The sequence below is a fragment of the Zootoca vivipara genome, chromosome 12, assembly GCF_965207765.1.
Source record: "Zootoca vivipara chromosome 12, rZooViv2.hap1.1, whole genome shotgun sequence".
Classification (NCBI taxonomy): domain Eukaryota; kingdom Metazoa; phylum Chordata; class Lepidosauria; order Squamata; family Lacertidae; genus Zootoca; species Zootoca vivipara.
The window spans coordinates 20,856,830-20,884,691 of NC_142595.1; the positions used below are offsets into that span (position 1 = coordinate 20,856,830).

General features: G+C 45.2%; 2 protein-coding genes across 2 annotated transcripts; one reads left to right on the top strand and one right to left on the bottom strand.

Annotated features, from left to right (window-relative positions):
- Nucleotides 1-8,196: 8,196 nt before the first annotated feature.
- PNPO (pyridoxamine 5'-phosphate oxidase) lies at nt 8,197-17,055 on the bottom strand. The gene is made up of 7 exons (XM_035137046.3): nt 16,878-17,055; nt 15,630-15,754; nt 15,414-15,513; nt 14,625-14,678; nt 13,320-13,448; nt 12,142-12,212; nt 8,197-11,226 (listed from the first exon to the last, which is right to left on the bottom strand). Exons 1-7 carry the CDS (start codon nt 17,001-17,003, stop codon nt 11,061-11,063), a joined length of 771 nt encoding a protein of 256 aa, XP_034992937.3. The 5' UTR covers nt 17,004-17,055; the 3' UTR covers nt 8,197-11,060.
- Nucleotides 17,056-20,947: 3,892 nt separating this feature from the next.
- On the top strand, nt 20,948-26,097 carry LOC148683817 (uncharacterized). The gene is made up of 4 exons (XM_088655325.1): nt 20,948-21,148; nt 22,997-23,308; nt 24,339-24,494; nt 25,695-26,097. Exons 1-4 carry the CDS (start codon nt 21,049-21,051, stop codon nt 25,817-25,819), a joined length of 693 nt encoding a protein of 230 aa, XP_088511451.1. The 5' UTR covers nt 20,948-21,048; the 3' UTR covers nt 25,820-26,097.
- The last annotated feature ends 1,765 nt before the right edge of the window (nt 26,098-27,862 follow it).

The following is a 27,862-nucleotide window of genomic DNA, read 5'->3' on the forward strand; positions in this document are numbered from 1 at the left end:
CACATCAACTCCCCCTCCCAAATCAAAGAGGGAAAGGGAATGTGCAATTAATGCAGGAGAGAACAAGCAAGTGCAAACAGGAACTGAGTTGCAAGAGCAATCTCTTTTGCATTGTGGATATTGGGGGGTGGAATCAAAAATTACTAAGACTTCTCAAGGGCACCATAGAAGGTACTGGTGGCCACACTAGAACCCCCAGGCATTGTGGGAAATTTAAATGGTAGGTGAGTTCCCAGGTTAAGCTACTGGTACAGTGTTATATCATGGCCAGGGTGGGGGTGGGGAGGTACCTTGCTCAGGGGTTGCTCAGCAATGAAACCAGCCTTGTCACCTTTGAGTGTGATGTGCCCGGCTAAAGCTGGAGATTCTAATCTGTCCTTGTATGGTGCCAGCCTCCACAATTGTGACCCACCAAGCTCAACAGACCCACAGGCAAGCATTCTGGCATGTCGGACATATGATTAACATCCCACTACGCCTATTTTGTGGGACATATGATTAACATTGTGGACATATGATTAACATGCCACTACGCCACTACAGCGGGTGGCACTGTGGGCTAAACCACAGAGCCTAGGGCTTGCCGATCAGAAAGTTGGCGGTTCGAATCCCCACAGCGGGGTAAGCTCCTGTTGCTCGGTCCCAGCTCCTGCCCACCTAGCAGTTCAAAAGCACATCAAAGTGCAAGTAGATAAATAGGTACCGCCACAGCGGGAAGGTAAACGGCGTTTCTGTGCGCTGCTCTGGTTCGCCAGAAGCGGCTTTGTCATGCTGGCCACATGACCTGGAAGCTGTACGCCGGCTCCCTTGACCAATAACGCGAGATGAGCGCTGCAACCCCAGAGTCGGTCATGACTGGACCTAATGGTCAGGGGTCCCTTTACCTTTACCTGCTTACGCCTATTTTGCAGTCGGGAATGCTGCAAAAACAGGTTTATCGAGGACCACCAGATAAGGTTGGAGGGCTGTGTTTTCAGTGATGGGCCACAATTTGTGCAGGTTTGATCCAATGGATATTCTGGAGTCAGCAATCCATAATAATAATAATAATAATAATAATAAATGTGAAACTGTGGACATGCCCTTGCTCAGAAGCCTTAACATTCCTCCAAGGGATGAAATATCCAGCTACAATGTGTCACATAAGCCCTACACGAAACCTTTCCCTTTTCCATCTACTCGGACTGCAAAATGGGCATTTGTCTAACCATCACCTGTGACTTTATGTTTTTCCTCCCTCCACTGTGCAGCATTAGGGATGTTTATAAAGAAAAGCGTGCTTTAGCATGGAGCTGCAACCTTAGTAACATGCATTCTGTTTTATGACTGATCTATGTGGGGATCAAAAGGTCATTTCTCTCCAGCTCAAACTGAACAGTAAACCTCATGGCAGGGGTGGGGATCCCTCAGGCTTGGGTGTGAAATGTCACCCTCCGGGCCTCTTTATCTCACACTTTGAACTCTCCCCAAGTCACACCCCTCTGCCCTGGTGACACCCAGCACACCAGCCCTGCTCCACACCCTCTCTGAGTGCCTTTGCCTGGCTGGAACGCATCTCCGAACTATAATAACACCTCTTGCTTGCCTTGATGAAGGAAGAGGAAATGTTTGTGTATATGTGAATGGAAACCTCTGATCTTTGTGTTGCTGGTATGTAACCTAGCATACAAAGTGCCCCACCCACTTTTGCCTATGGCCCCACGCATCACTGACGTGTGGCCACCCACAAGATTAGAGGGAATGCGCGTCCTTCAGGGTAAAGTAAGTTCCTTACCCCTGCCCTATAGACATTCCTTCTAATGGTGTGGAATGTCTCACTAGCTTGAGTCGTCAGAAACTGTTTTTCTTATTTTCTTATTTGTCCACCATATACGACTTTTTGGGGCGCAACTGCTTCTTCAAGGCAGGGTACAAAATTTCAAAAAGTGCATTAATGATTATTATTTTTTAAAAAATATGTCCAATTAAAACGACACACTCCTTAAAATTGAACAATAGGAGGTGAAAACGTCAACGGCAATCAATAAAAAAATGAAGTGATTAATAAAAAGTAGATTGGAATAAAAATGGGTTTGTTTCTTAAAAGTTTCCAAAGATGGGGTCGTAAGGGAGAGAGTCCCAGAAGCGCAAACCCTATGACAAAAAGTTCCTGCCTCTGGTACCAGCCACTTCTCTGTGCAGGACTTGTTTGGGGGATACAAAGGGAGAGACTGTTTGGTTCATATTTACTTCATCGCCTGATATCCAAGTTTGTCAAGGTTGTCCTTTTCCCACATTCAGTTCAGTTGCCTCCAGTCAGTCCCTACCAAGGCTGTCTGATAAGTCAGGTGAACACTTGCTGTGAAGAACTGTATTAATAACTCACCTATCAACCTCAGTTTATACTCATAAAAACCTACTGTTCTGCTGAACTTTGCACACCAGTTTCATTGAACTTCATCACAGTTTGTCCTCCTAACCGGCAATAATTGCTTGCTGCAAAAAACTTGTCCCCACCGTTGCCCCATATATATAGGGTTTCAAAAGGAGAAACTCCCCCCCCCTTACATTAGCATTAGGCCACATTTGCAAACACACATTTAAAGCACTCTGATACTACTTTAAATAGTCAAGGCTTCCCCCAAAGAATTCTGGGGGGCTATCATTCGTTAAAGGTTCTGAGAGTTGTTAAAGGTAAAGGTAAAGGGACCCCTGACCATTAGGTCCAGTCGTGACCGACTCTGGGGTTGCGCGCTCATCTCGCATTATTGGCTGAGGGAGCCGGCGTATTGCTTCCAGGTCATGTGGCCAGCATGACAAAGCCACTTCTGGCGAACCAGAGCAGCACACAGAAACGCCGTTTACCTTCCCGCTGTAGCGGTTCCTATTTATCTACTTGCATTTTGACGTGCTTTTGAACTGCTAGGTTGGCAGGAGCTGGGACCAAGCAACGGGAGCTCACCCCGTCACAGGGATTCGAACCGCCGACCTTCTGATCAGCAAGCCCTAGGCTCAGTGGTTTAACCACAGCGCCACCTGGGTCCCAGGCTATCATTCATTAAAGGTTCTGAGAGTTGTTAAAAAGGTAAAGGTAAAGGGGCCCCTGACCATTAGGTCCAGTCGTGACCGACTCTGGGGTTGCGCGCTCATCTCGCATTATTGGCTGAGGGAGCCGGCGTATAGCTTCCAGGTCATGTGGCCAGCATGACAAAGCCGCTTCTGGCAAACCAGAGCAGCACATGGAAACGCCGTTTACCTTCCCGCCGTAGCGGTTCCTATTTATCTACTTGCATTTTGATGTGCTTTCGAACTGCTAGGTTGGCCCCAGGCTATCATTCATTAAAGGTTCTGAGAGTTGTTAGGAAACCCTTAATCCCCTTCCAGATCTACACTTCCCAGAGTTCCCTGTTAAGAGGGATTGACTGTTAAACCACACTGAGAATTGTAGTTACGGTAATTATAGTGATGAGATTGTCTCTGAGCATACACAGAGTGTCTCTCTAGTAAGTAAAGGTAAAGGCACCCCTGACCATTAGGTCCAGTCGTGAACGACTCTGGGGTTGCGGCGCTCATCTTGTGTTATTGGCTGAGGGAGCCGGTGTACAGCTTCCAGGTCATGTGGCTAGCATGACAAAGCCGCTTCTGGTGAACCAGAGCAGCACACAGAAATGCCATTTATCTTCCCACCGGAGCGGTACCTATTTTATCTACTTGCACTTTGGCGTGCTTTCGAACTGCTAGGTTGGCAGGAGCTGGGACCGAGCAACGGGAGCTTACCCCGTCGCGGGGATTCGAACCGCCGACCTTCTGATCGGCAAGCTCTGGGCTCTGGTTTAACCCACAGCACCACCTGTGTCCCCTCTCCCTAGTAAGTAGTTGCATGCAAACACAGGCCAAGACAGTGTTGTGATCATAACATAAGAAACAATGTTATGCGATTTAAGGGAAGGGCTGATTTTACATGATTAAGAACCTACAGCTAGGGTTTGACTACCTATTTTGAGCCAATATGTTAGCTGCCTTCTCTCCCTGACCACCTTTCATATCATCAGCCCCCAGATCTATCTATCCTTAGGAATTCCCGCTGCCCCCTAGCTCCCCTTTGTCTTCTTTCTCCCACTGATCTTTCATATTATTTAAAGTGGCCGGACTGTTTCCCACCATTCTATGATATAGCTTTCTCTTTAATTAATTTGTGATTATTCTGTGACATCACAGCAGCACACCCAATGGCAGGGGTGAGAGAGGAGTTGTTTCCATGGTCAGCTCATCCTTAAACCTTGATCTCCCAATGCTATCAAGAGTGCAGTAGGTCAATTCATCCTGGGACAAAAGAACTTACTGTGTTCTGTTTTGGTAATAGATTCTAAGGACAGTGGCAAGTGCAGGAAATACAATCCCCTTTGGGCAGATTTGGGCAGGGTTGTACGTCTGAGAATTCAATACAGAACACGTCCATACAATATAGCCTTTCTTTACACTGAAATGTCCCCATTTTATTTCTGTTTAGTTTCAAAGATGACCCCACCCAACTCTGTGTGTGTGTGTTTCAAACAGGTTCTTTATGAAGCTATTCCTGCTTTAGAGGCTACAAAAGGGTTTATTCAGTTGCGTCCAGATGCATCTTCAATCCCCTCCATCTACCTTTATTTCCTCTTTGTGTTAGGGGCACAAAAAATATGAGGAGAAACGAACAGAGAGGTTTTTGTCTTATTTACAGCCCTTGTTTATAGCTAACATAACGAACATATAAGGAAAACTCCCTCAGACCTCCACAGCCAATCAGAGTAGGAGTTACCTCAGCAAATATCATGCTATTCTGGACTGGTTGCTAGGCAACACCTCCCCAACCAATACCCTCTTGGTTGGCTGGCTAATAGTAAACAGAATTAACCATTCGGTTACTAAATGAATGATCCCTGATGCTCTCCCAACAACAGGAATGGCAGCATCAGGGGTACAAGGCACAACTCTGACTGATAAACTCTTCTAGCCCCAAATCTCTTTAAGTGGCCACCTGGAAGTGAAAGGCACTCACCTTGTGCTGAGACACACGCACCCATCCTTTCTAGAACTGTACATATCTCAGGGAGAAATCCTAACAAGTGAAAATACAACCCTGCAAACAGAAAGTCAGCAGAGCAGGAAGACAAATCCAGCCCTTTGTCTGCTCTGGTGGATTTCTGTTTGAAGGAAGTTTTAACAGAGGGACGGTCACCTACCTGCAATCCAAAGTGTTTTCAGCCCATTCTCTCTCTTCTGCACCACTGTGTGCATGTACAGACTAGGGTTTAATAACCAGGCATTTGTGTGCGTTGTGGTCTGCATCATGCTATTGCACACAAGGAACACTGAAAATGTGTGTGTCCCTCTTGCCCTCACAGCATGATGCTGTCTTGCCTGGCAAATGGGCCTACTTGGGTGCTCACTCAAAGGATGACCTTGCAGTACAGAACCAATACGTTTGTTACTCCACCTGTTTCTTATGCAGTTTGTATTCGGTGTCTGGGGAGAGACACCCTTGCTATTGCTTGTCTTCCAGAAGCAGCAGAGAAAGCTCCTTTCTTCCTGGCTCTGAACCACTAGCAGATGCTCCCAAACCAAAACCAAGGTATATAGTCACAAGGCTTAACAGCCCTGTTTGAATGCAGGCATGAGATGCAAATCCTGGTGGAGAATTAAACTACCAGCTTCCCGTCCCTCTCCTCTGATATTAAGAGGCCCAGCATTTCCTCTTTGCAAATATCTCACTGTGTAGATTGAAGGAGAGGCCAAGAGTCCTGCAGTTCTGCTCCAGGGTCCCAGCTGAGCAGGAAGCAAAATTAAGAGGCCTCCTCGAATGCCCAAGGGCAAAGGATAATCATCTTTGTGGCACATTTTTACAGTGTACCAGGTATTTTTTATGGTGTTCACCTCATTATGCCCTCAGCTCAACCCTAGGAGGTAGAGGTTAGGCCCAAGGTAGTCTGGCTCAGCAGCAATCTGATGTGGAGTCTCCTACAATCAAACCCAGCACAGATTCGAGCATCACATCGCTACCCCTTTGCGATTTAATTGGATTCTATAGGGCTCAAGTATCTCATTAGCAATGTACTTCAGAACCTACTGACTTTGGCTACAGCTCTGTTCACAAAGTGCGCACCTATTTATAACATATTTAACCGGGGTGAGGGATCCAGGCACTACATTTTTTCAGGAAGGAGAAAGCAAGACATACACATCAGTGTCCCTTGTAGGTTTACTCAAGAGCAAACTTCATGTAGTTCAGTATGATTCACACCTAAATAAATGAGCCAATAGATGCGACACAATCCTCTGCCAGAAATATGCAGAATGGCCTATCCCACCTTTCCTGCAAAGACCTCAATGGTTCTCCCCTCTCTCCCAATGTTATCTTTACAGCAACCTTGTAAAGGCCCGAGAAATGGTGACTGGCTGAGATTCAAGGCTGTATGGGGATTTGAATCCCGGTTCTCCAGGCCATAGTTAACAATGTTAAGCACAACTCTACATCGGTTCTCTTCAAGACGTCACGTCACTTTTTAGTAATAAAATATCCCAAGTTTCTAAAACTCGATGCACTAAGGCTCAGTTTTACTGGAACCCACATTTTTCAACTTGGAACCTCTTCCCAAATTCACAAATGCACAAGCAATCTGTGTGTGTCTGTGTGCATGGGTTTCACACATGATCAGGGGCACTGTGCTCTTGCTTATTGCTTTGCATGGTTCAGGATATGCTTCTGATCTCCAGTGACAACGTGAAGCCTCAGGCTAAAACAAGGAAAGTGAAAGTTCAGGAGCATTCCAGAAAGGGGTGTTTCCAGAGGCAAAGTGGGGGGAGGGCCCTCTCCCAGGCTTTAGGGAATCCCATCATTAAACGTGAACTGTTCTGGGAGATCTTAGCGGTCGATTAGCAAGCGAAGGAGCAATGACTGAAAAGGCAAATATGTGCCGGAGCTGAGAGAGGGCAAAAGGTTATCAGGGATGCAGTTTCACTGGGACGCAACCCAAGAATGAACAGAGAGCAAACCGATACTTGACTTGGGCTACACACCAGAGAAAAGCCCATGCTAACTCCCTCTGGTGGAATGTAGAAGAACAGCATGCTTTTGGGGGGGGGGTGGATGACAAGGTAAAACCAGAAGAGAAATCCAGTATTTCCACTTTTCACCCGCTGTGCCTTATGTAATAAGGGCACAAACACTCACAGGGGTTTCCCTTTGGAATTCCCTCCTTTCAGGCATTCGTCAGCTGAATCCAAACCTCTTTTACCAGCGCTCTGGTAAAAGAGCCAGTGTGGTGTAGTGGTTAAGAGCGGTAGACTCCTAATCTGGGGAACCAGGTTCGCGCCTCCGCTCCTCCACATGCAGCTGCTGGGTGACCTTGGGCTAGTCACACTTCTCTGAAGTCTCTCAGCCTCACTCACCTCACAGAGTGTTTGTTGTGGGGGAGGAAGGGAAAGGAGAATGTTAGCCGCTTTGGGACTCCTTCGGGTAGTGATAAAGCGGGATATCAAATCCAAATCCAAACTCTTAAGAGTTTCTTTGGAGAAGTTTTTAAAGTTGCCAAGATTAATTGCTTACTTTTGGCCCAGGGTTATTTTTTGGCATATGATTTTCACCAACTTCCGATATGTGAAGCATTTACTCCTTAGCGCTTTTTCTTCTCCTAAAGATGTACTGCGAGGCAACGGGTACAGATTTTCCCTCTGTGTTTACACCTGAAGTCTTTCTCATGAATGAGTATCGGTTTAGGATCAGTTTTCCTTCTCTTAGATGGACTAACTTTACAGGTTGATGAGACACTTCTGCCCCTCACTAACTCAGCAACGGCTTGAGACCCAATGGCTACCCTCACCTTGTTTAGCCGGCCAGCCAGCCAACGCCATTTCCCAGGATGTGGCCACTGCTGCACGCTGACATTTTAATGTATTATAATCTTTGCTGGAAGCCGCCCAGAGTGGCTGGGGAAACCCAGCCAGATCGGTGGGGTACAAATAATAAATTATTATTATTATTATTATTATTATTATTATTATTGGAGCCACAGGTGAGAGATGAGGGCCGGGTGGGGACCAAAGATAGGCAAACTACCCCAGAAGGAGCATGACATGTCCCCCACCAGAGCACTTCTGGAGGCAGGAAAGAAGACACACTTTTTTTGCGGGGTGGGGAATCAGGACAGAAGTTAATATTAATCCACATTCACCTTCAACTATCATTCACTAGGCTGAACTTTTACTGTCCAAATGTACATAGGCACAGACTCAAAAGTTGTTACACAGCAGCACTTAAGACGCCTGACTGCCCAGACAGAGCAACAACAGGAATTATCAGGACACTATCCAGTACTTTTAATACCTTTACAAAGAACATTAACAGAGCACCACACACACAAGACACACACACACACACACACACACAAAGCACATCTCTGACCCATTAGGATCAGTGACTAATGTATTTACTGTTGCACTTCCAGTTTTGTCTACGGAAGAACCACAAAGCGCATGTAAGTTGTCACACTGGGAGATAACATCTCAAGGCAGGAACAGGAGTTCCTCAAAATTAATGTTACTGAAACAGGGATTCCCTGCCTCTTTCCCACCATACACCCATCTGCTATGGATTAGGGAGGCCTGGCAAGTGACGTGGAAGGGCTGCAGTTGCAAAAGCTTGGTGGGAATCACCTCCCTCTTTAAATAAACGGAAGATCAACTTTGGATCCAAACTCTTTGATTGTCCCAGGGACTGTGCCAGGTAAGCATGGAATCGGTTATCCAGGCCAGATTTCCACATCCCAAGTATCTCAGGCCTTTTTTGTTTTAAAGAGTTCCTAGCTTTTATAGATTGAAGGTCAGAAAATGGGTGGTGAAATCAGAAACAAAAAGGGAAAACAGAACATCTACCTGTCTTCCCCCGCCATTAAGCCTTTCTAGTTCGTGGGGACATAGGAAACTGCCTTATACAAAGTTAGATCATTAGCCTATCTTGCTCAGTACTGTCCACATTGACTGACAGCAGCTCTCTGCAATTTCAGCCGGACTGAATCTAGAATCTGCATGCAAAGTATATGTGCTACCACAGCCCCACCCCTTTAAGCTCCTGAACTTATAGTCCTTGCACACCCTTGGTTGTAATTTTACAAGCACCTAATATGTGCTGGTCTATCCCCCTTCCACCACTCCCAGTCCTTGCACCAGAATCTACATGTGTGTGCCAATGTTGTTTAACTGCATTTTCTGCACTGAATGAATGACCTGGACTGAATGACCTGGGAGGTCTCTTCCAACTCCACCTTGGTTGCCCATTTAACAGACCTCCCAATGTTCTTTTTTGTTGGTTTCAGAATCTGGGTCCTCTTCAACACAGAGCACAAGCCTCTTCTAATCATGCCTGATATAGTGAGTTTATAGAAACTGAACTAAGCCTATCTGCTCCATTCTAATGCGGAACCACACATATATATACAGTGCTACCTCGACTTATGAACGACTCGACAACCAAATTTTTTGACTTACAAATGGGGCAAATGGCCGCATGCTTATGAATTTCTCAACATCCGAACGGAAACCGTGGTGGTTTTAGATAGGGTTTTTTTGACTTACGAATTTTTAGATGGGGTTGCTTCGACTTACGAATTTTTCCATTTCCAATGCATTCCTATGGGAAATCGCGTTTCCAATGGCGCTTTTCGACTTATGAATTTTTCAACATACGAAAGGTGCCTTCGGAACGGATTAAATTTGTAAGTCGAGGCACCACTGTATATGCTTGCCACAGCATTAAGACCGTCTGAAAAAGTCAAGAAGTTGTTTTAAACTGCTTTTAATATCGTGTTCTAATGTTGTAACTTGCCCTGCGACCTTAGTCTGAAGGGCAGGTAATTAATAATAATAATAATAATGATCTCCCACCAGCACCCCAAAACTCTGGAAAGTATAGCTTTAGGGGATTGAAAATCCCTAAAGTTTTATGCTTTGGGAGAAATGTAAGCTAAATGTGTGAATAGTTTAAAAATCTGTAGCGCAGTCACACCCTGAACATAAATATTGTTACCTCCAGGGCCTAAATATATGAGATGGGGAAAAGGAGATTAATTTTTAGAAGACATCTGAAGGCAGCCCTGTATTGGGAAGTTTTTACTGTTCGATGTTTTATTATGTTTTTATATGTGCTGGAAGTTGCCCTGAGTGGCTGGAGCAACCCAGCCAGATGGGCGGGATATAAATAATAAAATTATTATTATTATTATTTATTATTATTATTAGGCAGGTACCTTTTAACAGGGCTCAGAGATCCATAAGGGCCTTGCCCAGGTTGCAACCCAATTACAAGGAAAATTACTGATGCTAAATAAAGTGCAGACCATGCTTGAGGATATATGTATGCCAACTTATTTCCCTGCTTCTTATGCATCTGTTGTCCAGATCTCATGAGATTGCTAGTCAAATAAGCAACATCCTGAAACAGTGACTTGCTGGCTCAGGTCCTTCTCTAGACCTGAATGAATGCTTGCACAGTTCAAGTAGAACATGCAGTTTGAGAGACAGAGATTTGTGCTTCCTTAATGTGACATGCTCTCAAGAATGACCAGTCCTAGAATGCTTAGTGCATATGCAAGAGCAAGATTGCTGGTGGAATGGACAAACACACAAAATAATCAAGGACACTAATCTCAGGGATTGTAGGAGCCAGTGCTGCTAGTGGGCCCAAAAATAAAAAAGAACAATTTCAAAATTAAAACAGAATGGTTGGGATTGTGCTTTGTGTGTAGGAAGAAGCCCATGCTACAAGTTTGCACTGCCCTTCTCCGCAATAATGTTTAGGCTGCTTCAACCTGCCTTTCTTCCAATGGTTTACACAGAGATTACCACCACTTTATCCTCACCAGTACCTTGTAAGGTAGGCTAGGCTGAGAGTTAGCAGCTGCTTGAACAGCACTGCAAGGTTTTCAATTCCAGGTCTCCCCAGTCTATGACTTTGTCCAGCGGTTCTTTGGGTGCTCTGTCTGAGAGGCAAGTGGGGGAACAAGTAATTTGGCACTTAAAAAAGAGAGAGGGTGAACTCTACAAGCTTCTCAAGGAGACAGCCTCTCGTAGATCCAGTTGGCCTCTCCTCTGTGGGTCATAGGTTTCAAGGGTGCACTGCTGTCTTGGAGGTACCGGAAAACAATGCGGTCATGCAAACGGTTTGTCTGGCCCTGCCAGAACTCTATGACTTTTGGCTTCAAGATGTAGCCTCCCCTGGAGGGGATAAAAGAGAGAGAGAGAGATAAAGAGACTGAAAGAAAGAGCCCTAAAACAACAAAGCACTAACTCACCAATTGGTAATAGGGCTGTGTGAGCTATGTAAACAAACCTGAGGGGGTGCGGAAATAAATCAAGAGCAGGCATCCCCAAACTGCGGCCCTCCAGATGTTTTGGCCAATCTCTAGCTAACAGGACCAGTGGTCGGGGAAGATGGGAATTGCAGTCCAAAACATCTGGAGGGCCAAAGTTTGTGGGTGCCTGATCAAGAGGCTTGTTGTTGTTGTTGTTTAGTCGTTCAGTCGTGTTCGACTCTTCATGACCCCATGGACCAGAGCATGCCAGGCACTCCTGTCTTCCACTGCCTCCCGCAATTTGGTCAGACTCATGTTGGTGGCTTCAAGAACACTGTCCAACCATTTTATCCTCTGTCGTCCCCTTCTCATTGTGCCCTCCATCTTTCCCAACATCAGGATCTTTTCCAGGGAGTCTTCTCTTCTCATGAGGTGGCCAAAGTATTGGAGCCTCAGCTTCAGGATCTGTCCTTCCAGTGAGCACTCTCTAATCCAGGCACCCCCAAACTTCAGCCCTCCAGATGTTTTGGACTACAATTCCCATCTTCCCCGACCACTGGTTCTGTTAGCTAGGGATCATGGGAGTTGTACGCCAAAACATCTGGAGGGCCGCAGTTTGGGGATGCCTGCTCCCTGCTGTGGTGTTTGGCACAACCTACTTCCTTAACTTCCTTTGGCTTGAGTTTATCCCAACCAGCCCAATCCACCACGGTAAAAAAGACCACAAGTTTCTGAAACCAACTTCATGGATCTATGGCTCATCACAATCGGGGGGGGGGGGGGAGAGACAACATACAGAAAACCAAACGGCCACAATACACACCGAGGCCTGACTCACCAATATGCTGGCTTAGGCACCTTAGCCTCTCGGTATACCTCTTCCAGCTCTGCATTTTTCTTCCTTAAATACTAACAAAAAGAGGAAAAGGGCTGTGAAGCTTTTCACCAAAAGCTTTTCACCTGGGAGCTTGGTAACAACTCCAATCTGCTAGCTGATTTGGGGATGTAGAGAGGCTTGCAGATAATCTGCACTTTGTAAGGATGGGTAACGAGCATGTAGTTTGATGAGAACTGGAGGGAGCGGATGCCAAGGGACAAGCTCAGTGGATAATGGGTGGTGTTAGGGCTAGCCTATTAATTTATTTAAAGGTTTTATATCCCACCTTCCAGTCGAATGATCTGCAAGGTAAACTGTAATGATATATACCAGGAAGCCACAACATTTTGGGCCCCAGGGACACAGATGGAAAGCTTAGGAACTGCCATGGCCACCAAAAAAACCCCATTTCACGGAAGAAAGGCTGGTGATGCTCAGACACACTCCCAAACAAAAAAAGGAACCCAAACACCTATACCTATACCTATTATAGACAAAGTTATTTGTGTTTAAAATGGCTGTTAAGAACTCAAGCTCAACTACAAGAAGTCAATACACACTGGATATATACTGTAGCAGAGTTGGGGAGCCTGCCTAGCCCGGTGGGACACATTGGCATCTCCCACACCAAGTCTGAGCTGCCCCTTTGTCAATCGCCTGTACTTTCTTGACTGCAGGGGTCTTTGGAAGCTGCTCTTAAAAAGCACGACTTGCACAGTGCTTTGCACAGTGCTTTGCACAGTGGGTATAGAGACACTGCCATCAGAGAGCCTTTTGGCCGAGCCCTACCATTATCCAACATCATATGAAATCATATCAGCTGAAATGGCCAGGCAAGTCAAATGATGAAGCCCAGGGGCCAGACATTCCCCACCCCTGTACTACAAGATGCCTATGTTGTGGAGGAGCTTTCAACTTTTGAGCAGAACCATGTTTGAAATTGCTCTTCAATATCCCTGATGACGAGCAGACCACCTTGAGAACCTTCTATGTTAAGTTTTGATACCCATTTACAGGTTATTATTTTTGTTACCGCATCTGGCAATGTACACCCAGGCTCTCCAGCTTATCATGAAAAGGGATATTTCAACACTGTTTCCCCACCCCCAATGCAGGTTCAAGAAAGGGCAGCTCCTCACCTCTCTGTCCGCAATCACAGTGCTCTGATGACTCACTACAGCCCCGATCTGGCTGCTCTTTGGACGTGTATAGAAGTACTTCTCCGACTCCTGCTCAGAAAGCTTCTCTACAGGGCCCTCAATCCGTACCTGAAAGCAATTCAGTTCAAAGCATGTGAAGCACAAGACCAGAGTGAGGATGTGCTAGTAAGGGGGCTTTGCTGTGTAGTTCAAATCACAGTTACCCCAAGCTCCTCTCCAATATGGTGGGATTAACTGAGAAAAGAGAAGAGGGGTGGAGATGGAAAACTTAATTTTTAAAACTTAATTGGACAATTCCAACTCTTCTGATTTGCTCGTTTTCTGTGTGAAGCACTGCTCAAAAAAAGTCTCTTCTCTTTCCACAAGCTGGGATTTCCCCAACCTACTTAATCTTGCATAGGCAAACATTCCCTCTTACTTCTTAAACCCATCAAATTGCCAAGTAAAAAACAGGCTCATTCCAAACTTTCCTATTCCCTGTCATTGTTTTGTCTATTGTCCATGAAACCAAATATGATGAATTAAAGGTTCTTTTCTCCCACCCTACACCTCTGGATGCCTGTGGCCCATGGCGTTGTTCCATCTAGCATGTCGCTTCTTGCCTTGCAGTGGTGGGAACAACTGTCTATCATTAGATCTTGAGGGAGGAGGAATAGCAAACTCACACCCCACAGACTCTATGGCCTCTCTATGGCATAGAGAGATGGCCACAGAGAGGGAAAGCACGACTTCTAGTCTCTATGGGAGTCTTTCCCATGGCCACGTTTTAAGGCGGCCTGCTCATGTTGGGGGCTCTCTGAGCAGGGAAAGGGAGCTGAAAGACAGTAGGGAGGAGGTGGCTGAAAGAACAAGACACACCGCAATGAACAGCAGTTTTGGGTTCCAAAATTCAGACTTGCTACAAACCAGAGAGGATAACTACAGTACTCCCTCCGAGCTGCTCCAAAGGGATTGTTTCATTTTCACTAGATACAAGAAGAGCTGAAGCAAACTCAAGTACCGATATTTCAATCCCTTCCATACTTGAGATCAGAGTTCAGCATCTTCCACAGAACAGGCCAGAGAGGAAGAGCCTCCAGCTAAAGCAAGATCATCTGTTCAAGTCCATCTGTTACATACAGTAAGACTCAGAGCATATAAGCAGCAACTGGGAAAATGAAAACGAGCAGCCATGACAAAAGTTCCCTGAAGCTCCTCTCACCGTGTCACCCATCCCATGTATTACAGAGGTTTCCAGTTTGACTACAGAACTTCTTTTCAGTAGAGGCAGAGAAGAGAGTTTACCTGGCGATTGAGGGGCTCCCAGTAGAAGACCATCGAAGCAAATGGGTTTGAATCCTGCAAATGGTGAGAAAAGCAACAGTATAAAGAAAGTTGCCGTGTCCTCTGACTAAGGCTGTGTACATATCAGATTCAAAGCATGTGACTTCCCACAAAGAATCATGGGAACTGTAGTTTGTGGGGAATTGTAACTGTGTGAGAGGTAGTGTTCCCTGCATTCCTTGGGGGTGGGGTGGGGAGTGCTTTAAACATATGGTGTCTACACAGAGAAACCTGGATTCCCAAAGCTAGAAGGCAAGGATGATCTGGAAGGAGGTTTTTAGACTGAAGAGTTTTTTGTTGTACTTTTTTTTTCAGTCAGCCTCTCTCTCTCTCTCTCTGCTCCTTGCTGCTTGAATTGTCTATTTGCAGAAGGAAGAGGGTGGGTTTTTTTACTCATAACCCTTTGGCTGGCCCAGTTTAGCTCAGGGTCACCTGTTGCTGAGCTGGCAAAAACTGAGACGCCATAAATCGCTTCTATGAGACTTCCAGTTCCGCCTCAGTAGCTTGCATAGGTGCTTATGTATGTTCCCACAGCAAAATGGAAGCAGAATAGGCAAATATTTGCAACTTTCCTTACTTTGCATAATTGATATTGGTCACAAAATGTAGATATCCTAAATGTTGCTGTTTCACTTAAAAAAAAGAAGAAGCCTGGATTCAAAGTGTCAGCCCCATAGAAGTAAATCCGAGGTGCCAGTTTACAAAGGTTCAACTTTTCTCCGATAATCTTTTTGTAGAAGTAGCACTCACCAGCTCTCTTCCTTTCCGGCTCTCATGGTTAGTGAAGAAGCGAAAGCCTTCCTGGCTAAACCCTTTCAAAAGCAGCATCCGAGCAGAAGGTCGTCCATCTCTGGGAAGGGATAAACACAGCTCGTAGAAGGGCAAATATCTCTTCTCTACTTTGGCCCCGGGTCCCCCAAACCCATAAAGCAACAAGAATACATGCCATCAGGCAATGATTCCTACCTAGTACAGGTGGCCAAGCACATGGCGTTGACTTCCCCAATAGATGGGCACTTCATAGCTTCTTCAAACCATACAGAGAACTGCTTAATAGGGTTAAGGGAGGTCAGATGTTTCTCCTCAAAGGCCTGGGATGGCAACAAAAAACACCCACATTTTTAGCAGGTGGCCGCACTGTTTGATGCCAGTTGTTCTCCCCTTTCAGTCACACACCTATCACTTCTCATTTCCAAAATGTGGTCAGGGTGTCATATCCTACTGCTTCTCCCTCACTTATTCTGTTCTTGTAAATTCACCAAGCCTTTCGATTCCTCATTCCCTCTTTTAGATATTCCCCAAATGTTCCATCTTCCTCCCAACCTTCATGGTTCCATAATCATCACCTGACCCTTTCCTCCAAACCTGCCTGCATATATCAGTTGACACACCCACCCAACCTTATGGACCCAGTCTCATAGTGCTTAATAATTTGAAGCAAAAGCTCTCCGCCCCGTCTCTTAATATTTGTTTTGGATGTCTTGGGTGGGTTCCAGTCTAAATTAGATGTGAAGCCATGACTAATGTAAGCCCCGGTGATTTCAAAGGGATTCTAAATGCAATTTCAATTTGATCTAACCCCTTGTTCACAGCTTCAAACGTAAAGGAGTTCTATTTTTAGTTTACTTGCAAATCTAGTAAGAAGGAAAAGGCAAGATGAAAGGAAATTGAAAAAATAAAAAGAGAGAAGAGGAAAAAATAAAAACAGCAAGTACCGGTAATAATATGCCAGTAATGATAGACTACACTGCAGGTAGGTACAGTAACCATCAGTATACAAATTTTAACATAAGCCCTTTAGATGTCCACATAGACATCCACCTGAAATTGTCACCTATATGAAATATGTTAGATCTACCGGTCTATGAAATAGGTTAGATCAAATACAAACTGGGTAGCGAGGCCTTCAGACCATTATGTAATAGACAGTGGGCATTTATTTTTCCACAACTCTCTTATACTTTCAGCACCTGTTTGTGTTAAGATGAGTGAGTGTCTCTATATATGCTCAGCCATTCTGTATATGCTCAGAAACAACACTTTTATTACTACGCTACGATTCTTTTCGGAGCGAAAGTCAAACTGCGAGGCTAAGCGCTGGCCCAAGAAACGCAGCGCACTCTGCACAAGCTCAGAGGCACTCTGCCTTTCAGCATTCCCCGGCCCCGGAACTAGTGCAGAAACATGTTCTGGGGTTTAATGCTGCTCCCTCACCTCTTCGTCCCCCCTGTAGTCTTTCCGAAGGTGCGTCAGATCCATGGCACGAGACGATTTCCCCGCTTGGCTTGAACCACGAAACCCCAAAGGACGCGACCCCAGACGCCCTGCGCGGCTCAACATCAAAATATCCCTTTTGCCCCCTTGCAGTGCGCACGCGCAGAAAAGAACGACGCGGGCGGAAGCAGCTCGCGTCTTCTCCGCTAACTTCAGAGGCCGGGAGGAAACGAGGTCTCAAGCGCCCAATCAGAAACGAAGCGAGAGCCCCCATTTCCCTCCACCTCGGCCCTTCTTCGACCACAGCAATTAAAGAGCGCGAAACGACGAAGTTATCACCAATCAGAAGGTAGAAGGCGTTCCCTCGTAAACCAATGGAAAGCGACTTGCCTCTAACATCGCGAAGGCTCTGTGTACAGGGGAAACGCGCCCGTAAGCTCGCGAGTGTACTGTACACAGTTCTTCGGCCCCACGTTCTGCTTATGAAGTTGTTTCGGCTGTGAAATAAGTGGCTGGCCTATACTGTAGCTTGAAAGCATATTAAAAATGCCTTTTGTCTCTCAAAGTATGCACAGTTCCCAGCAACCCTTAAACTACAGTGCCCATAATTATTTGAGGGGGGTATTGTTTCGAATGTGCTTTAAAGGCATAGTGTGTAGTGTACAGTACGCAGTTTCAAGCCCCTACTAGCAGTGTGTTCTCCCCTGACTATTCACAAATGGTTGCAACAAAGACAAGGGCTTCTTGCTCTTCCTGAGATCTTATTTATTTCCTAACTTTTCTTCAAGCAGCTCTGCTGTAGATCCCTCGCCTCTACCTGTGTAGCATATTAATTAACCTCTTGGACTAGGCTAAGAGACAATGGGCTTCATGGCCAAGTGAGGATTTGATTGATCATCAATTTTTTTTAGATGCCAGCAGAAATGGCAGCAGAAATGTCACATCAAGGGTAGTAGATTCATACATGCACCCACAATCCACAAATACATGGGTTTTTGCCCAAAGAGTGTGGTGAGCTCACCCCAAGATGCATAACTGAAAGATCATTTTCTATATTTTTTCAGTAACACATATAGATTTGTGGGCAACTAACACCTGCCAGGAGCAATGCCTCAATATCTTCCACATGCGGCATGGCAGGAAGATTTTGGGCGTCACATTGCAGGGCAGAATCTCCAAGATGTGCTCTCCAAAAGCCCACATTCCCTGTATGTTGGCATTTGTGTCTCAGCAAGGTCTATGCTTGGTCATGTCCACAGAATGGAGGATTGCAGGATCTCCAAGGGTGTGTTGGATGGGGAGCTGGCTTCAGTCTGCATATGTGATATGAATGCTGGCAACATTAACTCCGACATGTGGGAATCCCTTGCTGGCAATCCCAGTGCCTGGAGACAGGTCCTGTATCCACATTGGCCAGAGGAGGAATGACAGCTGGGAGGAGCGCAGAGAGAAGAAATGCCATGGTGCTTCTGCAACAGCACAACCAGTCGCCTTCACCTGCCCCAGTTGCAACAAAACATATCTCTCCTGTATTGGTCTCTATAGCCCCAACAGGCATTGTAACTCTTCAACGTTTTGACTTCAGCCCTGGAGGCGGACTCTTCCATTTTCTCCTGAGACAGACGGATGCCAGCCAACACAGCACAGCAGCTGCTTTTGGGCTGTTCTAAATCCCTATGTGCATTGCCAGAAGTGACATTTAAAATGGCATTTGCGGGATCTGTTGTGGTGACATCCTGCATAAGCCCCATATACACAAACAAACTCTGCTATGTGTACTAGGCACATGGGCAAATCTTGCCTGAATGGAAAGCAAAAATATGCATAACGAACTGAATGAATTAGAAACTATAGCACCTGTGTTCATATTAAGAGTAACAATGCCCCTGGCTGACCCAGGTTGCTAAGGTAACAGTGACATGCCCTTCATTGTGACACCTCCCTCTGTTGGCCCACCTATTAGATGACCAGAGGTCCTCTATGAGAGTAAGTGTTTGATGCTTTTCTCTTTCATTTTGTTAACATTTCCATAATTGTTATATTTTTAGTCTGATTATAAACTAATAGAACTGGAAACCTGCTTTTGGTGTATGAGACCTAGATGAGACGAGACTCCCTAATTGCATAGAAGGACTTGTCACCAGCTGCTGTTACTAAATTCTCCAAAGAGCGGAACTCCTATTTCTGTTCTTAACTAAGTGCCGGACATGAGCGGAACTGCTGGGAGAGGGAGGGTGAAATATAGAAAACACAGAATCCTCTAGAAATTGCAGGCAATGTGAAACGATAGGTTATTTGGATGTGCTTAGAATCATGTTGCACAGTTCAGTAAGAAGTGATGTACATGAATACCCAGCACAGGCATCCCCAAACTGCGGCCCTCCAGATGTTTTGGCCTACACCTCCCATGATCCCTAGCTAACAGGACCAATGGTCGGGGAAGATGGGAATTGTAGTCCAAAACATCTGAAGGGCCGAAGTTTGGGGATGCCTGACCTAGCATATCAATGTTAGGTCATATGTGCTCCCAATTTGATAAGATGCTGGACAATAAATTTGTTAAATCTTAAAATACTTCTCTTTTCTAGACGTTGTTCTTGTGACAATGAACTTGAAGCATTCTGTAAACTCTTCCTGGAGAAAGCGAGGGAGGGAAGGGGAGACAGAGACACAAACACACACACACACACTTGAGGTGCAGCTAGGATTTGTTAGTGATTTCTGGTTCTATTGCTCTTTATGACTTGTTCAAAGCTATTCTAGGGGGGACCCTCCTCAGTGCTGAAAGGATTAATTTCAAAAGATTATCACTAGAACCATTTTAAATGCTTCAACTAAAATGGCTTGCCTTTTCCTTTGTGGGGACCTTCAAAACTCCAGCAGGCGATATTGAGGAAAAGGGATTTTGATTGCATATTATACAATTCCATAAATTGCTCCCACCTGTGCTTAGAAATATAATTCCAAAGGAAAAGAAAGAAATATAATTCCCTCTATTTCCAATGTTCAGGCTGTGAGTGCAGTTCCTCATGTAACCAAAATGGCACCATCTGCGCGCAAGAGAAATGTATCAGCAGGCTTGGGACAACTCCAAGGTTTGCCAAAACATAAAAAAAAAATATTTAGGAAAAACCCTGTTGTGTAGGTCGGAAAACTTGGGGGGCGGGGGTAATGAAGACTGATCATGCCCAGAGTCCATGAAATGCTGACTAGAAATGGGTGGGTGGGGGGAAACTATGGAGAAGGCGAATAGAATGGAGTGGAATGATTGGAATCCTGTTGCTTTGTCAAGCTCTGATGCTGCCCAGCAGGAGTTAGGATGCTGCCCTAATACATGAACCACCCCAAGCCCTGAAATCAACAGGGGGGGCTGTTTGTGGTCCCACCAAAGGATGTAGCCTGTCAAATGGGCATTCAGGGCAGGGCCTTTTCTGTAGTGGCTCTGCAGTTATGATCTTCCCTCTCTTGGAGGCAAAAATGGTTAAAGACACTGATGGGTTTCCAGCACATGCTGAAGGCTCCCTTGTTTTCACAAGCTTTTGGAAGCCATGTTGAGATTTATTTTTCATCCTCTAGTCTTTTTTTAGTATTTTTCACCAATTATCCTTGTTTTCCTGTGGGTTTTCTTTCCCCCCTCTTTTTTTTCCAAAAGGGTTTCTGTAAATCTTATTATGTTTGCTTTATGTAAACTGCTTTGAGCTCATGTCATGGCCTGATGCAAAGCAGCATAGAAAAACTCTTAAGGGTTGCATTCAACTAAGCTGTACTCAGACTAGACTAGACTAGACTAGACTAGACTAGACCCACTGACGCGAACCAATGTTAGTCACCTTCATTAACTTCAGTGGGTCTAAGATGATTAGGACCAGGGCTGGAGACAAACCTAAATAAACAGAGAAGTAAATATCTAGAAACACTACATACTACAAAGGCTCCAAGTGGGCAGATAGGGAAGGAAGACTGCAAACCCTCATTTCTCACTTTCCTCTCCCACTCTGTTCTCTAGGCTGTAAAAGCTGCGGATCCCCATTCAGAAGAGGAATGCCAACATTGACGCAGCAGAAGAGGGATACCAGGCAATAGCCTCTGAACCAGAGGGCCTGGGAGGTTTCCTTTCTGCCAAGAGAAAAAGGAGGATGTTTCTACGAAGGAGGATGGGGTAGAGCTAAAAATGGCCTGGAGCTGCTGCAAAGATGATGTCCCGGACCCCATACCTACCCCCACACCTATGCGGCTGGAAGCCCCCAGAAATAAGAACCGAGAAGTCCTAAGTACAAACAACTATCCCCTTCCTCACTGCTGTAGAAGTGAAACCCCTGTGTTTTTGGCACACTCAACCCAGAACGCTCTGATAGCCCAGCCCCATTCACATGTCAGTTGTTTGCCCCATGGGACTGGCAGTAGCAGTTAGTGGGGTGACAGCATTTACCTGGACCCCCCCATCACTGATATCACTGCAGCTTACCAAGAGGGAAAAGGCTTGTGAGGTCAGTGAGCTGCAAACGTACTGGCGGGAGCACTGGATTGGCTTCACCAATGCGCTTACGTTGTGCTCCCTCCCTCCCAGTAAGTCACCTCTCTCCCTCCCAGTAAGCTGCAGTGGCTCCTTGTGGAGCATATGCAACACAGGACTGTCCAGGTGACATGGCTCAGAAGTCAGAACCCTGGGGGCTGGGGAAGACTTGGACACAGGGCCCATCCTCTGAAAGACCTCCAGAAGCTACCACCCCACTGGAGGTTTTCAGCAGAGGGGTTCCCCAGGAGTTAATGAAGCCTTCACCTCCAGGAGATGGCCCTGACCAAGCCTCAGAATATGTCCTCAGAACCCTCAGCAGTGCAGAAAGACACCTCCCTGTGGCCTGGGGAAAAGCAGAATGTTCCTCAGCTTTGTCAGAGCCAGGACCTGAGGAACAAAGCATGGCTCCCTTAAGCACCGACAGTTTCCCGTGGAGTTGGGAGCATCCAAGTCTTTAAAGCATCCAGCCCATTTGCCCTGCATCCAGTGTGCTTGCGAAGCAGCGTGCACACGTCACATTAGCTGCAATCTCTCCTATCGTTTCTTATGAAACACGGTTTTTTGAAGCGTTTCCCCTCAAACCAGCTTTTCTCCAAATTTAGAGAAAGAACCACCCATTTGCATTGCAAGCTGGAAATGTGTCCACAGCCTCGGTTAGCTTGCTACCACTGGGTGTCTTGCATTCAGCCTGACTCAATCCAGCTCCTCTGTGAGCTGACCGTGGTCCTATTCCCCCCCCCCCTGCAGGTCCTATCCTGGAACAGCAGTTTGCTCCAGGCAATCTGTGCAAGAGTCTAACTGGCATGATGATGATGATGATGATGATTATTATTATTATTATACCCTGCCTATCTGGCTGGGTTTCCCCAGCCACTCTGGGCGGCTTCCAGCACATATAGAAATGTAATAAAATGTAATAGAACATGGTGGAGACAGTATGTGGAACAACCTTATCTCCTCCTCATCTGTTTTCGTAAGTGTGCAAAGAGGCCTGACTGTAGCAGGCAGGCTAATGGCTGATGGCAACTGAAGCTTGCTCTAAATTTGGAAGAATCAAGGCTGATATTTTTTGATATTGTGGAACAGTAGTAGCAGGGTTCCTCTCTCTGGCTGTGCACACGCTATACCTTTAAAGAGCAATCAGATAATTATGGGCACCATAATTTACAAACTACAGTGCCCATAATTCTTTGAAGGAGGGAGAATGCACTTGAAGGGTACTTAAAATATATAGTCTGCATCCAGACTCTGTCTGGGAGTAGCCATCCTACTGTGTCCACATGATTTACTTGTGGGAAGTGGCTGAGAAGCCCAGTTGGCTGGATCAGAAGTGTCATGTGGAACAAGATGCAAAATAAAGCTCTTGCCTTAGATAGCTGCTTAGCCAGCATAGCACTTTTGCACATTACAAACTTATTTGAGAATACAGCTGCCATCCCTCTGCCACCCATGGCTTTGTAGTGATGCTTTGGGTTGAATAATGGAGCAGCATTTTCCCTCCAAATCCCTCTATGCACGTGGGGTGGTTTAACTGAGGGCAGCTTCTTACAGTCGTACCTGGTCAGGTGGGCAACTTATTCAGGCATGCTTGCTGTTTTGGTAGTTGCTTATATACTGGAGCATGAGGAGGATGACGACGATGAAGAGGAAGAGCAAAAGCAAAAGAAAGAACAAGAAAAAGAAAAAGAGCAAGAACAAGAACAAGAACAAAGAAAAGTACAAGAACAAGAACAACGAAGGGTACAAGAACTAGAAGGAAAAAGAGAACAAGAAGCAAAAAAAGTACAAGAGCAAGAAGCAAAAAAAGTACAAGAGCAAGAAGCAAAAAAAGTACAAGAACAAGAAGCAAAAAAAGTACAAGAACCACAAAAATTACAAGAACAAGACAAAACACGGCGGCCATCAAAAGGTCAAGGTTGGTGCATAAAACCAAGAAAATATTTACAGTGGAACGCCGGTTTATGAACACCTCGGTTTACGAATTTTCGGTTTACGAACGCTGCGGACCCATCTGGAACGGATTAATTCACTTTCCATTACTTTCAATGGGAAGGTTCGCTTCAGTTTATGAACGCTTCAGTTTATGAACAGACTTCCGGAACCAATTGGTTTCATAAACCGAGGTACCACTGTATCAGTTTAAGAAAAGTATAACCTTCCAACTTCTGCCGGCCCAATACTTGTTCCAAGTCTAGAATGCACAGTGTCTTGTGTCAATATGTACATTAAATATCCCCTTAGAACTATACAGGGTACACTGTATATATATATATATATATATATATATATATATATATATATATATATACATACACATATACACATACACACACACACACACACACACACACACACACACACACACACACTGTATATATATATATACGGTAGTATGCCACTCTCAGCTTGCAACAAAAAGGGCAACCCAGCTAGTCTCGTCTCTCTCCCAGTACAGTGATACCTCAGGTTACAGACACTTCAGGTTACAGACTCCACTAACCCAGAAATAGTACCTCGGGCTAAGAACTTTGCTTCAGGATGAGAACAGAAACCGCATGGTGGTGGCGAGGCAGCAGCGGGAGGCCCCATTAGCTAAAGTGGTACCTCAGGTTAAGAACAGTTTCAGGTTAAGAATGGACCTCCGGAACGAATTAAGTTCTTAACCTGAGGTACCAGTGTACATATTATCCACGGTGAGTCAGTGAATATGTTCCAATCACTGTGTCCTTTACGCATTAGAGCTTTTCTTTGGGCTACAGCACACACATCCTCTTGCAATAAACAACTAGCTACTCAGCTAGTCTTGTACCCCACTTAAATATTACCCACAATGATTGAATAGATTCCAAGCTCTCTGTCGATACATATCAAGAGATTTCAACAAAGCAAGGAGACTATCATGTTACTAACACCACCTTTTGCTTCCCCCACACCACCCCTGGCAGATGACGATATTGAAAGGGCCTGTACCTCCAAAGATGATGGGACAGAGGCGGAGACACAAACCAATCCACGCTATTTCCCTAAATCACCAAAAAAGATCACATTGGATGAGATCCTGCTTGGAATGCAAAAGATAGATTACACCATCACTAACACAAGTAAGTCAGGAGGACCTCTCATTTTTATTGATTGGTTAATAATGGGATTTGATCAAGCAGTAGAGGGTGTGACTGTCAAGAGCAGGCATGCCCAAACTGTGGCCCTCCAGATGTTTTGACCTACAACTCCCATGATCCCTAGCTAACAGGACCAGTGGTCGGGGAAGATGGGAATTGTAGTCCAAAACATCTGGAGGGCCGAAGTTTGGGGATGCCTGGTCAAGAGCATCTTGATAATACTACTACTAATAATAATACAGTAATAACATTATTATTATTATTATTATTATTATTATTATTATTATTATTATTATATTTATTATCATCACCCCACCCATCTGGCTCGGTTTCCCTAGCCCCTCTTTCAACCGAATATTAAAATACAATAATCTATTAAACATTAAAAGCTTCCCTAAACAGGGCTGCCTTCAGATGCCTTCTAAAAGTCTGGTAGTTGTTTTTCTCTTTGACATCTAGTGGGAGGGTTGGTGCCACTACCGAAAAGGCCCTCTGCCTGGTTCCCTGTCACTTGGCTTCTTGCAACGAGGGAACCGTCAGAAGGCCCTCGGCCCTGGACCTCAGTGTCCGGGCAGAACGATGGGGGCGGAGATGCTCCTCCAGGTATACTGGGCCGAGGCCGTTTAGGCCGTTTATTTTGCAAAGGGGGATTGCGCGGGGGGGGGGAGGCTTCGGCTACACTGCTGTCTCTGCCCCTCCCCACTGCTGGTGTGCACCTCCACTCACAGGTTACCCCCAAGGAAATGCAACCCTCAACAGAAAAAAAGCTTCCTCGCTCCTTCGAGTCCTGCTATACTTCCTGGTTTTTTTTAGCCTTCTGTATCATTCTTGCCACTACAGGTAACTCGCATTTGACACTTCTTTTACTTACGTGGTTGCAGATTTGCAATAAATTGATGGAGAGTGGAGGAAACCCACTCTCCATTTATGTATCCACACACACACATACACCAGCACCTGTGCAGGGAAGGCAAAGCAAGGGATCTGGTGCTGCCTTCCCAAAGCTGGATTAGCAGCCCTCCACCTTGCAAGGGAGTTTGTGGCTTTTACACCTATTTGTGTAGACACGTGGACCCCCGGAACCTAACCTTCACATAAGATGTGAGTTACCTGTTGTCACAGAGCGTGTGTTGAAGCAATAGTTGTTCTGCCCGAGTCAAAAACCATGCTGTCTGATTGCAGTGAGAGACTTTGAGCAGCGCCTCTCCCGCTTGGAGCAGATCGTTTTGAAAATGAGGAATGCGTGGATCCACCACAGAACCTGCCACCTAGAGGGTCTGGAATATGACGATGAACAGGAAGATTAATATTTTTCCCCCCTCCTGATTTTATTGGTTTTGTAGATTTGCAAATCGACATCCTTCCTCCATCCAATAAAAAATATTTATTTGGGAATCAATAAGTTGTTTAATCTTCTGATCAAGACATGGCTAGTTAAAACATATCTGTGTTTTCTGGTTATGTTTTAACACTTTGTGTTAAACAACCTTTACAATTATTTTTCAAAATGGAGACTTGATCATAATAATAAGTTGACCATTATGGACTATCATTGGCAGGGTGGATAAAAATCTATGGTTTTAAAAAAAAAAAAAAAAAATAAATCAGATTTTTTTTTAATTGGATTTTTTAAAATTTAAATTGGATTTTTAAAATAAAATGCTTTTGGAGGAAAAATATTTCTAAAGATATTTTCTATTTAAGTTACATTATAGTCCAAAGGCTATTCATCAGGAAATAAGGATTTGTTTTAAGTTTTTCATGTGTGCTAAAATGCAGTCTAAGTTGTTTTTTAAAAATTGTTTAATCACATCAGTTAACAAACATGGATACATATGCTATAATGCCATTGTTTTAGTTAAATAAATGGTTTAAATTGTTATTACGGAAATTATTATTTTTCTCCTTCCAATAAAGCACAGCAGAAAAGCTGTCCAAATATGAACAGCTTATTAAACCTCACAATAATTTTATAATTATCTGTCTATGTATTTCTAATAGTATAACCAAACCAGTAAATTTTGATATAACTGTGAAAAATACTCTGAAAATTTATTATTCCAAAAATGGAACCTTCATCTGGTTGTAAATACTGTATTAAGTTTATACCAGGTGGAATGAGTCTTTCTGTAAAAATCTGCAACCTGATTGGCCCACCTTCATTGCCAGTGAAATATACTTGGAGTCGAGAGTGAATTTCATGCTCTTTCTTCAGCTTGTAGTAGCAACAGAAGAAGAGAAGAATGGCTCTTTCCTCAAAACGTCTGCTTATACTGTATACATTATTTACACAATGGGCCTTGTGTGATTGGCTACTTCAGGGCTGCACCTGTAGGCCAATCAGGTTGTGGATTCACTTCTGCCAGCAGCCTGATTGGCTGCTCCTGCAGGCCAATCAGGTTGCTGATTCATTTCCACCTGGAGCTGGATTGGATGGCTCCTGCGGACCAATCAGACTGCTGCATTCTGGATCCTATTGTTCTAGGATTCAGCTCAGTACATAACAGTAACCTTGTTTTAATTCAAGGCTTGTCCCCATGGGTGGGCATCTGTGGAGGACCCACACCCTAGCAGGGGCTGACTAACCTGATCTTCCTGGATGTGCTTCTCTTCCTTGCCAGACATCCTACTTGTTCACCAAGGAACATAGGAAGCTGCCTTACAGAGAGTCGGACCATGGGCCCATCGAGCTCAATATTGTCTCCGCACAGTGACAGACAGCAGCTGTACAGGATTTCAGGCAGGAGAGTTCTCTCCCAGCCCTACCTGGAGAAGCCACTGGAGCAGGCATAGGCAAACTCTGGCCCTCCAGATGTTTGGGACTACAATTCCCATCATCCCTGACCACTGGTCCTGTTAGCTAGGGATGATGGGAATTGTAGTCCCAAACATCTGGAGGGCCGGAGTTTGCCTATGCCTGCACTGGAGATTGAACCTGCGACCTTCTGCATGCAGGGCACATGCTCTACCCCTGAGCTACGGCCGCAATGGGTCAGTGTGTCTGGCTGTTGACCAAATGTTTGGTGGTTCGAGCCCACCCAGCGATGGCTGTGGGCAGGATTCCTGCATTGGACTAGATGACCCTCAGGATCCCTTCCAACTCTACAATTCTATGATTCCCTGAGAGTCAGAACCTGCCTCTTGGTCTGGTCCAGAAGGGATGAGCAAGTAAACGATGATGGTGGAGTGGAGGAGCAGCAGCAGTTGCCACTGGCTGCTTGCTCACTGGCTGTCTTGCTAGCAAGCAGGAGCTAGGATGAAGCAGCAATTTTGTTGTTTAGTTGTTTAGTCGTGTCCGACTTTTCGTGACCCCATGGACCAGAGCACGCCAGGCACTCCTGTCTTCCACT

What these genes read in the sequence shown, in the direction of transcription:
- LOC148683817 (XM_088655325.1), top strand. Translation starts at nt 21,049, where the DNA reads ATGGCCTGGAGCTGCTGCAAAGATGATGTCCCGGACCCCATACCTACC. An exon ending in TAAGAACCGAGAAGTCCTAA is followed by an intron (nt 21,149 to 22,996) that starts GTACAAACAACT and finishes CTGTTTTGGTAG; the next exon opens with TTGCTTATATACTGGAGCAT. An exon ending in TTACACCATCACTAACACAA is followed by an intron (nt 24,495 to 25,694) that starts GTAAGTCAGGAG and finishes GTCTGATTGCAG; the next exon opens with TGAGAGACTTTGAGCAGCGC.
- PNPO (XM_035137046.3), bottom strand. Translation starts at nt 17,003, where the DNA reads ATGTTGAGCCGCGCAGGGCGTCTGGGGTCGCGTCCTTTGGGGTTTCGT. An exon ending in GCCGGAAAGGAAGAGAGCTG is followed by an intron (nt 14,679 to 15,413) that starts GTGAGTGCTACT and finishes CACCATTTGCAG; the next exon opens with GATTCAAACCCATTTGCTTC. An exon ending in CTGTGATTGCGGACAGAGAG is followed by an intron (nt 12,213 to 13,319) that starts GTGAGGAGCTGC and finishes TCTTTTTGTTAG; the next exon opens with TATTTAAGGAAGAAAAATGC.